Here is an 11,602-nt window from a genome sequence, read left to right on the forward strand (position 1 = left end):
CTTCAATATTCCATTGCATATTCTACTTTTCTAAATCTTTAGTGTGTCTAGCTTTCAGTAGTGGAACCATTTCCAAAACCCAACACATTGCACTCACAAGCACTTGTCATTGAAGTTGAGACATGCATGTTTTATGGTCTCATATGGTATTTTTGCTCCTAACTTATCTTTTGCATGGTGGCACTTACATGACCTATCAATTGATCAGAGCAAAGACTTGGATTGTTCGGCACTCCTTTCCTTGGTTGCCCTTCCTTGATAGGACTTTACACTCTAGAACAGCAAAGAAGTCTTTTCCTCCCAATGTTGAGTTCTTGCCTTACTTAAGGCAACCTTTAAGGCTTTCATTTCATAGGTTTTCAGCTAGACATGCAATTCACTCTTCTTCCTTGGATACCCCTCCTTTCCCCCATCAACATTGACATCTTTGGGGGAGAGACGATGCAAAATTCTCCTTCCACCATCTGATGATGTCTACAAGATTTTCACTACTTCAGAGCGTTATTTTTGTACTTTGCATCATTACCAATATCATTAGGATGATTATGATTGGAAAAGGGCCCTTGTAACAAGTGACAATTCCCTTGCGAGGGTACTATCCAAGCGCAACACCATTGCATAGCATTTTGCATGAGCATGACATCTTATGTTGCTCTTTCCATTACCCCATGCATTTGGTATTCTATTCTTGTAAATCTGCATTTGTGTGCATTTATTCCTTTTCAATCAAAGAGTGGTTGGCTCTCAATCCACCATATTCATGGTACTCCCATGCCACTCTCCTACAGTAATCTACCTCCCTATATTCACAACATAACCCCCAAACTTTTTCATCATCCATACCTAAAGGCGGTGGTGATAGCTAGTCCATTTTATGATGTGTTGTGTCTAACAATCCCTTTTATTCTCCCCTAGGGGCACATATTACTCAATAAGAAACTATCATTCAAAACACTCACAAAATTTTAAAAAAGTCCATTGAGGTCCAATCCAACTTTGCAAATCTTGGTGGGCCATTGAGTAGAGCACCCTTTGTCCAATGCCTTGGCCTCTCTAAGGTGATCACTTGGGCTCCCTTGGTAAGATAACCATCACCTCTGTAGTATTGGTAGGTCATTGGGCAACCAGCGAGCACCCTTTGTCCAATGCCCTAGCTACTTTGGGGTGGGATGAATTGGGATAAAAGAAAATTTCAACTTAAGCTATCTTGTCAATCCCTTCCTAGCTCTATTTTTGGGCCTAAGAGCAGGTGTTGAGCTTAAAAAGGCATTATTACTTAGCTCTTAATAAGAGCTCCAAAACTCAAAGCTACCAAACTTTTACTAAAAAGAAAAACACAATTCTAGAAAGTCTTTGTGTCCCATAAGCCAAACCCTCATTTGGGAGAGCCCATCCATCTATAAATAGATAGGCAAACCACCTTTCCTTTAAGGAAAAGTGTGATAATAACCTAATTTACACTGATTACAACAATAATAAAACTCACATGCACTAAAGTGTAACATTATCACTTAATCTTAGACAATGACAACCTCTTGCCCACAAAACCAATACTCCATGCGGTATTTTTTTATATTCTACTCCAATTTGAATGGAATACACTGAGATTCTTCAAATCTTCTTCGCTTTCCAAATGCCTCTTGCTATCACAAATGACCAACAAGCCTTCAAACCAATTTGCCCCTTGGTTTGCTGAAGGAATTGGCCTTCACGATACTCCTTGAGAGACAAATTCAACCCCAAATCACTGTTGGCTGGCTAGCCTCTTCAGTCTCCTAAGATTCTTCAGTTTTAGTTACTGAAATTCAAGTCCTAGGCCTACAAATCCGAGTGCACTTCCCAAGGTAGCTGTCAAACCCTAATCTTGCCTATAAATTAGGTTTTAGAGCACAAATTCTTCAAAATCTCCACCTCCAATGGTTGGAACTATCAAAATTTGATAAGTGAAAATAAGAGATGGTTGGAGAATGAGAGAGAATGCTACGCAGAGAGAAAATTCATACTTTCATCGCAAGAAAATGAAAGAAATCAACTACTACCTTAACTAGACAACCATGGAAGCTGTCTCCACTAATGGGACGCATCAAATATGCTATTGCCTAGCTGAAACAACCCTCAAATTGCTGTCACCTACTACTCCAAAAAAGTCTCCCAGATCTAGTGCTCACTACTACAACCTCCCCTCTTTCTCGCAACCTTCACTCAACTGCAATGACCATTCTCCAACCTCCCATCAGCCTCTCGTCACTTGCATGGGCAAGTGTTGCCAAGTAATGAAATACCCAGACATCGATCTCCAATATGCATGCACGACATGACACAAGCCATACAAGCATATATACTGAAACATAAACAAACAGACATCAAACCCACATCTCCACTGTAAAGCTAAACAAGCTCATCCCCTGCCTAGGATAAGCAGCATATCGAGCCAGCCTCCCATCACAAGGATTGGCATGCCATATCATCAACCCATGCTATCCTAGTGTGTGGATGGAACTGCCTAGAGCCTATTGTAACCAGCCTTCTTCCTCTTAGAGAGAGTGGTAATAATCTGATTTAACAGTAACTATAATAAGGAAATAAATCACATAAACTGAAATGCACACTTTACCACTTTAATCTTGAACAATGGACAACCTATTTGCTCCAAAACTAGTACTCCCCTTGTGGTATTTTCTTTATCTTCAATTGCAAATGGATAACGTATGAGATTCACTAATCTCCTCCACTAATCCAAGCGCCTCATGCTATCATAAAAGACCAACAAGCCTTCAAACCAATTTGCCCCCTGGTTTCCTTGGGGATTGGCCTTCACCTTGCTCCTTAAAAGACAAACTAAGCCCTAAATCTGATACGGGCTGGCTGAACTCTTGAATCTCCCTAAAATTCTTGGATTTCAACTACTAAAATTCAAGTGATAGGCTCTCAATTCTGAGCATGCATTCCTAGGTGCCTGTCGAACCCTAATTTTTGCTGTAAATTAGAGTTTGCAATAGAGACTTTTCAATATCTCCACCTCTGATGACTCAACTATATGGATTTTACTAAGATAACTTGAGAGATGGCTATAGGATGAGAGAGAATGTTGTAGAGAGATAAATTTCAAATTTTCATCGCAAGTAAGACTAAAAAACTGCTACTGCCTTGCTCAAATAGCCATAGAAGTTGTCTCTTACAACTTAGGATCAACTAGAAAGACTGTGGCTCACTCCTGCATACTGTCATCTACACTAGAAGAACCTAAGGCTACTGTCACCTACACCTAGGGGGCTCCAAACCGCTATCACCTAGTATAGGACTGATCCCTAGTAGTTGCAAATCACATCACAATATCTCCTTGCTCTCAAACAACCTTCTTCTCTCTCACAATGTTGAAATAGATTTCCGCCAATCCCCAAAAATGCTTTTCCCACTTGCATAGGTAAGTTTTGCCAAGTGACAGCTTTCTAATCCCATTTTTCAACATTATCCAACTTATTAAATTAAGTTTCAAAATATTAATTTTGAAAAGTATTTTAATAATTATTCTAGTGCTCAAGAAATTAATTTCCCCAACCAATGATTAAATTGGCTAGACCAATTTATCTTTCAAGTATCCCTGAGCAATTATTAGCCCTTAAACCGGCATTAATTAATTAATTAATACCTAGTCTCTAGTGTCACCGCCACTAACATTAGTGGCCAATAAATTGGCCTAGACCAAAATCTAACATCTACTACCATCGAGTACCTATTAGGCATAACTTATTACAATTTTTGCCTTTAGCATCAATTAATATCCTAGGGTCCTGGGTCCCACGTAGTGGAATAATTAACTTGCATCTCATATGTGCGAGTCACATTTGCACACTTGATTAACTTTTAATCAAATTCTTAGCAAAGCAATAAAATCTTACATCCTCATAACATCTATTGTCCCCAATAGTGGATCTCACAAGAGATACTACACCAACAATCCCACAAGATACTACACAAATTATGAGCCCTAGGTCCTACTTTAAAAGACTCTTTAACCACCCTAACCCTCAAGCACATTCACACTACAAAAGCCTTTAACTAGTCCTAACTTTTTGGGAATGTTCACACACTACCACCAAAAGTCATTGGTCAATGGCCATGTTGTCGGTACGACACGCCCAACAAAGACGTCCAAGGATGTAACACCTAAGAATTTGTGGCTATTGTAGCAAGAACAGAGACTATTACTGACACATGGATAATGATGTAATTGACTTCATGGGAAGCTATATCCAATTATATTAAGCCACTTGAAGGGTGACAAGAATGGGTCAATGTTGCTTCCCAAGTTGCAATTGGAGAACTCGCATGTTGACCATTGCTAAGGCTTCACAAAATGATTACCAAGCATTGGTTTAATCAAATCTACCCATACAAAGATTATGCAGACCAGACGATATTGTTTATGTTCCAAAATTTGTAATGAACCCGGTTTAGTCATCACTCACCCACCTTAGAAAAGCCTTCTACTTTGAGATAAATTGTGGGGATCAATGAAAAAGGACACTACAATAGGGGAGATCACATCCAAAAGGATCCACAAAGGGGAGCCTTACAACTCAATTCACTTGGCAGTTTCCAATCTAGCTAGTGCATCGAATTAGCGCAATTGAGGATTGAGAAGTGCCTTGACGAAGCAAACTGCATTGTTCCCATTTCAGATTTAAGACTTGATACTTACAGTCACTTGGTGCTTTCCAATCCTAGCTTACGCCATGAATCAGTATGATTGAAGCTATGTTAACTCCCATTCCTCATGGTCATAAAATACCAATTTCAGCCAAATTGAAAACTGCAATGAGAAATCAGGCTGCAATGTTCCCATTTGAAATTAAGAAATGGAATTTGGAAAAATATTTTTTAAAGGCAAAAATTTACAAAACCATCGGCTTTACGCATTTCAGTTGTTGACAAGACTCAGTCAGATGCATCCTTGCAGATGAGTGTGCTTGTGGAGCAAATTTTGCATCATCATCTCATATTGGCAGTCAGTTTATATATTCACACACAAATTGCACAAGTGAGTGAAGCTAAACAGCTCAAGGTACAATTACTTCAACAGAAATAACTAACAAGGGTCACAAAAACAATTGACTGGTCTAGAAAAAAAAACTCACAATCTTAATTAAAGAACACTTCTCTTACAGTAAAAAAAGCATGGCATTACTGCGTTTCATTGGAAAGAAGCTACTCTATAGGGCACAAAAGAGGAGGCAGAAAACAATGCTGAAAGCCTAACGAGCCATTTCCTTTCATTAAGAGCAACTGTAGGCTCACCCTTTAGTCATCTAACCTGTGATAATAGTGCAATGTACCCATGACAATTATTATAGAGACTACTGATGAGGAGAGTAATATAGCATGTACAACCAATTCAGTCACAGGTTGAACCTAACTGGGAAATGCTAGTACACTTCCTGAAACAGTCTCATGCTGACAATGATTGTGAACATGACAAAAAAAAGATCCCGAGTAATTGAACCTCCAACCAATATGTAACAGACTATGATTTGGAAGATCTCAGGTAGACATGTAACCAAATGCAAATACATGCAACCAAACCCCAACAAAGATTCTTCCTTGAGCAAATTAAGGCACCAACTGTACCTATTTCTCCCAGAATTTGTACTGGGCTGTTGTCGGCTGAATGTTTGGAGCAGTTGATTGAACATTACAGGAACAAAGGACTTTCCGATAAACGAATCAACACCTCTTTCCCTGTCATCATGCTGCAATTCAAACTCCTTCATAAAATCAATGCACGCCAGTAAAGCTGGAAAACCGACCTGACAAAGCTTATTAGTGAGCCAATTGCTCTCCCTCCCTCTCTCACTCCCTCCCTCCCTCTTTGTGAAAGTCAAAGTCCTTTGACAAAGAGATTTTAAAAATGAATCCTATGGACGAATGAATCAGAAGTGATAAGTCATGATGCTGCTTCATTCCAATGTAACTATTCACTGCATAACCAAACATGTACTTGAAGAAAGGAAAAGAAGAGGAGAAGAACTGTAAGCACACAAAACACCCCTAAGTTACTCAAATAAAGCACTCCTATTTTGTCTAACATTGAAATCTGGATGCCAAATCAACACAGATCAAACAGAGACCACCCACTTTTAATGACAGATGATGCACACATAATAGCATCTCATTGACCCAAGTAATCATTGATAGTGTTGGTACTAGACACATTTTCACTTTAGACTTTCCAACGTACCCTCCTTCAAGTCAAAGATGTGTAGTATCTTGCAGATGCCATTTCCATAGGTGCCAAGAATGAGGACCAAGGGATGGGGAACCTAATCGAAAGGGGGAGGTAACATTCTGAGAAACGGGGTTTTAAAAGGTAAAATTAGAATTTCTTATGATCTTGAAATAAACAGTTTTAAGAAAGGAGTGCCCAGTGTGTGTGAGAGAGAGAGTGACTGAGTGAGACTGCAGCAAACTGGGAGGAAAGAAGAGTGAGCAGTGACAATGCAGGGCGGAAGACAGAGAAACAATTGTTCAGAAAACTCAATCCAAAAATGTCAAGGAAGAAACAAAGAAAGGCTAGATTACCCATTTCCTAGAAGGGGAACAGGACAGGAACTTCCCCATTGGGTCTCAGCAGCAATGCGGATGGAGAAAAAGAAGACATTTGCTGCAGCAGTCAGTCTCCAAATGCCTTTGATCCCTCCCCCAGAAGCAAGGCCTTCACCATGAGAGTCTTACCTCTTGCAAGAGCTGAAAACAGTTCAAAGAGAGTTGACAGAAATGAAACCAGAAATGATCAAGAAGGAGGAACACATCAAAGAACTGCGAGAACAGCTGCAAGGCATGAAGGACAGACGACAAAAAGCAAGAGGAAGAGCCCATACCAAAGCCATTACAAGCAGAATTGGCTAACTAGATACAAAAAGTGAACTCATCTGATTCCACACATTTTTGTGAAGAGGATTGTGACAATAATTAAGGAGAATGACAGGATTGAAAGTAACAAGAGAGAGATAAGGATTGGTAGTCTCCCCCCTGGATCAAATAGGGAGAATCTGGCTCCAGAGCTTGAACAAGATTTAATGCTAGAAACAGATGTTTTATTAACACAATCAAGCAAGGTTGTCCCTTTCATAGATTTGGGAAACACACAGCCCTCGGTCCATCAGCCCTCTACACTCAAACTAATACCACACCCCATCTAGAGCTGCTGCTGGTCCATCTCAGCCGGCTGCGCATCTGAAGGACATCATCATTAGTACAGGATCACCATACAGCTAATGCCACATCAAATGCCTGCTACCACAACCACATTACAGCTTTCCAGCTGTATTTTGCAGGCTGCCAGCTCCTGTGCAACCCGCCCTAGAGCTGGTGGCATGTCTTTTCCACCAAGTGGCCTGATTGGCAACCCCATCTAGTCTGCATTTTGCTGTTTTCTGGCCACCCAACAGTTATCAATACCATCTCCAGCTGCATTTTCAGCTAATACAGGCTGCCCCACAGTAATACAGCCTGTTGCCATCATTGGAGAGCTATCATCATCATAGACCTGATCAAATCTGCATTTTACAGCTGGTAGACCTGTGTTTTCTACTGCCATCTTCATCGGAGACTGTTAGAGTTGCTGCCCACACCCCATCCAAAGCTACTGCTGGTCTATCTCAGCCTATTGCATATCCAGAGGACATCATCATCAATGGAGGATCACCATACATTTGATGACACATCAGACACCTGCAGCCATGACTAGATAATCAATCGAGGACTTAAGTGTCCCAAGAGCATTAAGTTAAAAATTCATGACCTCATGCCAAATAATCCTGGCTTGGGCAGTGGGAACAACGGCAGAAGTGGAGGTGGAAAGGTGTCTCTGTGTACCAAGCGTCAAAGAGGGCTTAGGAATTTAAAATGAGGCAAAGCAATGGCCAATTTTTGGGCAAGGCCAGGCAACTTTAAATTTCCACAATTATTAATTGCTAGAAATTCATTTCCAGAAGTCGATTTATGCATGGGCAGGTTTGATACATGTGAATCAACGAGGAAGCATGCCATCCAAAGCTAGAGAAGTTGGTTGGGGGCAGTTTGGGCTGGCTAGAGGAGGTAGAGAGATCGTTTTGGGCTGGTGACTGCTCATCTAGGGGGATTCTGAGTTGCTGAGCACCAAATTGCTGAAGGCAACCTGTTCATGGCATTTTGTTGCTAGAGCCATCATTCTGAGTGTGCTCAGCTAAAGGCAACCTGATTTTGGTGCTTGTGAACAGCTAGTGCTACTGTTTATGCTCCCTTTCTGGCCGGATTCAAGAAATACTCTCTCATCTACTGCTCATCTCTTCCTCTGCAAATCTGAATATTCTCAGCGCTGAATTGCTTTTACAAACCTAATTTCAATAAGAAATAGGGTTTATCAGTGTGAAAGTTGAAGACCCAAGTTTGCTCCCCTGAGTACTCAAAATCAAGAGGCAAATTGGGGATAATTGCTCCTTGTCATTTGGGGCAGCAAAAGGTTCCAAATTTTGTGAGAGACTGCGCTAATCAATAGAACAATGTGGAAACTCTTGGATGCATTCCTTGAGTTTGTAGCAAGGCCCACCGATTTATCGGGGATTAGGTCATTCTCTTGGTTTTACAACAAGACCTTGGAATAAAGATTAAAGAAATACCGCAAGAGGTGCCACTTTTGGGGCCAATTGGTGCAGTTGGCTTATGTGATTGGTATATACACTTGCTCTAAATTGCTGGTAAATCAAGTAGATCACCGCCCTCTCCGTCAAGGAACGCTAGTTTCAGCTCACCTCTACCCCAATCCTTCAACCCAAAGGTTCAAGGCCCCATTGTATCATTTACATTCCTATACACTTATCTTCATTGAGCATTCATCTAATTCTCTTCATCATGTTATCATACTCTTTGCATTTCTCTGTATTTGCCCTACCATCTCTTTACATGATATCAAAGCCGGGTGCTCTCAACTACCTTAAGCTTTGACCAAAAAACAAACATTCCAAAGCAGGGCAACAACACCTTTCGAGCATTGAAAACCAGCACGAATTACCTCCAAATGAAAGAAGTGGTAGTACCTGAGGGATTCCTCGGGCTTGTAGCACATGAAGCAAATGCACAAATGGGCTACATGATATAAGAGCTTGTAAAGTTGCATTCAGAAAACATGAAGTTCCTGTATTGATCAGGCCTCTTGGTTGGAGTCTCTTCCCACATGTATCGAGTGCCTTTAAGCTTTGGAGCCAAGTTTCACCTGTCAAGTCTGTCACCTGTACTAGTTCTTTAGCAGTGCTGCTCTTGTCGGCGGTCAGATGCATTAGTTTGTCCTTCTCATGTGAACCAGTTTGTCCATGAGAGTGAGCTATGGAGGGTCTTGTTATTGGAGAGTTGTGGCCATTGCCATGTCTTTTCAGGGCATTCCCATCCATGCTATGCTCCTCCAACTTGCAAACTTTCACAATGTCAGATTCTATCCTTATGTCTGCCTGTGTATGATTTCCATTGCCCATGGTTCTGGCATTCACTTGACCAGGCACACTCGTCAAAAGCTCTTCACCTCTGCGGTAAGAAGTTACTGAAACCCCTTCATTTTGAAGCTGATCAACAAATCTGGGAGAACTCGACTTGGAATTTTGAAGCTGATCAAAAAATCTGGGAGAACTCGGCTTGGAATTAGCTGTGGAAACTGAATTATCTGCAGACTGCCTAAGCTTGACCTTCGCATCAGGGCTTATGTCAGACGGAAACTTATTGATGGTTTCTTTGAACCCATTTGACTGAGCTTTTGATTCAGTTGGACTCTGTGGCTGCTTCAAGTGAACATTAGGAATATCATGGCCTCTGTATGTCGGTGAAGTTACATGATTCACTTTGCCTAGTAGCTTTGTGTTATTCTGTTTCAATGCAGATTTTTGAGAGAACTGAAAGCGGCTGGCTTCATCCTCAGAAAAAGATCCAAACAAAAACACCTGCATACAGGATGTCGGCATTAAAGTGATAATAGCATCATGCCTTTGCACATTGAAGGGAATAAACAATGGTTATCCAAAGTGATAATCAAATCATGCATTTGTACACTGAAGGGCAGAGAAACAATTTGGTTATCCAATGTGATCATCTAATCACGCATTTGCACATTGCAGAGCAGTAAACAATGGTTATCTCAAAGCATGCCTTTGCACATTGAAGAGGAGTATTAAGGAAATAAGCAAACGGCTATCTAGATTAAAACTTGATACCTGGTTTTCCATTGCCAACAGAACTCTTCAGTGTATCGCCATGTTACATCGCAAGCCAAGTGATATGATGTGAAAGCTTTAGTAGAAGAACAAGACCGGAGCTTCAGAAAGAAATTCCAATTTCACAATGCGTTTTCGCGAGGCAACAGCACGAAGGCAAGATAACAAAGCTTATTAGAGACATAAAAGTATGGAAGCTGTTGATAAGAGAGAGTACGAAAGGGAAAAAGCCTGCTTTCCTTTTCTATCTTGATCGGGTTAGCAAACAGTGCAGGGACAGCCACGAGAGAGAGAGAGAGAGAGAGAGAGACCACGAAGAAGACCAGATTAAGCACGCAGGAAGCCGCCCAATCCTAAGTGTTTCATAAAAGGAGGAATGGAGGATGCACAGAATTTGTTGAAGCCCGTCAGCTCGAGATAGAAGAGCCTGGTGAGTGAACTGTGCAGCGTGCTTTGAGCGAACAAAGACCTCACCGCGAGAACAGACACCGGCCGCTAGCAATCCAAGAAATTCATCCAGTAGCTTCGACGAATAGGAAAGGTGACAGAGAGAAGAAACGAAGAGAGAATCCGTCGATGCTCTCTCACGATTGCCTTAACCCTCCCTCCCTCTCTCGCTCTGCATTATATGCAAAGCCCATCAGCCCTGGGCTTTCTCAGAGCACGAGTTGGCCGCCCAACTTTCTTAGAAGAATTGAATCCCGACCAATTTTTCTTTTTTCTTTTTTCTTGTAAAAACAAAAAATCTGTATCTATATCTATACTCTATACTACTTTAGAATTAGAATGGAAAGAACTATCGAGCCTCAATCCAACCCTACATAGCAAGAAACTCTCCACTCCTAAACCAAACTAAACATAAAGCTTTTTTTAAAGCATATTCTTAAACTAGGTTGACACGTTCAGGTAAGTAAAGGAGTATGAAGGTCCATATACAAGTCTTGCATGTTTGTTATGTAGCTGTTTTACTTATGATGTTTAGACATGTGACATGGTTTAAAGTGAAGTACGTTTGTAGATAAGATTTACAGTTATTTAAATACATGGAGAATCTCAAAAAGAGTATATGTATACTTATATAATTCAAGTCAATGATCATGCGTTTGAACATTCACTTTTTTTTTTTGCTATTTTGAATGAGCTTTCTTCTCTACAAAAAATAATACTTTTTACATCTTGCTAGATATCCGTATAGGTTGTTGTACTCTATCACGATTGCATTTTTCTTACGGATGGTAGCCTGCTCAAAATTCCTAGCCTTGTCTATGCTATCTACTATCACTTCTATGTTAACCTCGAAGTTATCCTCGAATGGTTGGAATGTTTCTATATCTTTCTTCATTTTCTTGACAGAATTTTTTCAGTGT

General features: G+C 40.6%; 1 protein-coding gene across 3 annotated transcripts in view; it reads right to left on the bottom strand.

Annotated features, from left to right (window-relative positions):
• LOC148041703 (ubiquitin carboxyl-terminal hydrolase 24-like) overlaps positions 1 to 10,847 on the bottom strand; it is a 53,326-nt gene extending 42,479 nt beyond the window's left edge. The window contains exons 1-4 of one of the 3 annotated variants that reach the window (XM_087681489.1): positions 10,625 to 10,847; positions 10,236 to 10,336; positions 9,075 to 9,965; positions 5,629 to 5,807 (exon numbers count right to left, since the gene is read on the bottom strand). In XM_087681489.1, coding sequence (XP_087537615.1) covers positions 5,629 to 5,807; positions 9,075 to 9,965; positions 10,236 to 10,247 — 1,082 coding nt within the window. In that variant the 5' untranslated portion in view covers positions 10,248 to 10,336; positions 10,625 to 10,847. Of the gene's footprint in view, positions 1 to 5,628; positions 5,808 to 9,074; positions 9,966 to 10,235 lie in introns of all 3 variants that reach the window. The other 2 variants (XM_087681480.1, XM_087681471.1) reach the window with 2 other exon arrangements.
• Positions 10,848 to 11,602: the final 755 nt, after the last annotated feature.

Source organism: Lygodium microphyllum, chromosome 1, assembly GCF_053477565.2.
Source record: "Lygodium microphyllum isolate KBCC chromosome 1, Lygodium_microphyllum_v1.1.10, whole genome shotgun sequence".
NCBI lineage: Eukaryota > Viridiplantae > Streptophyta > Polypodiopsida > Schizaeales > Lygodiaceae > Lygodium > Lygodium microphyllum.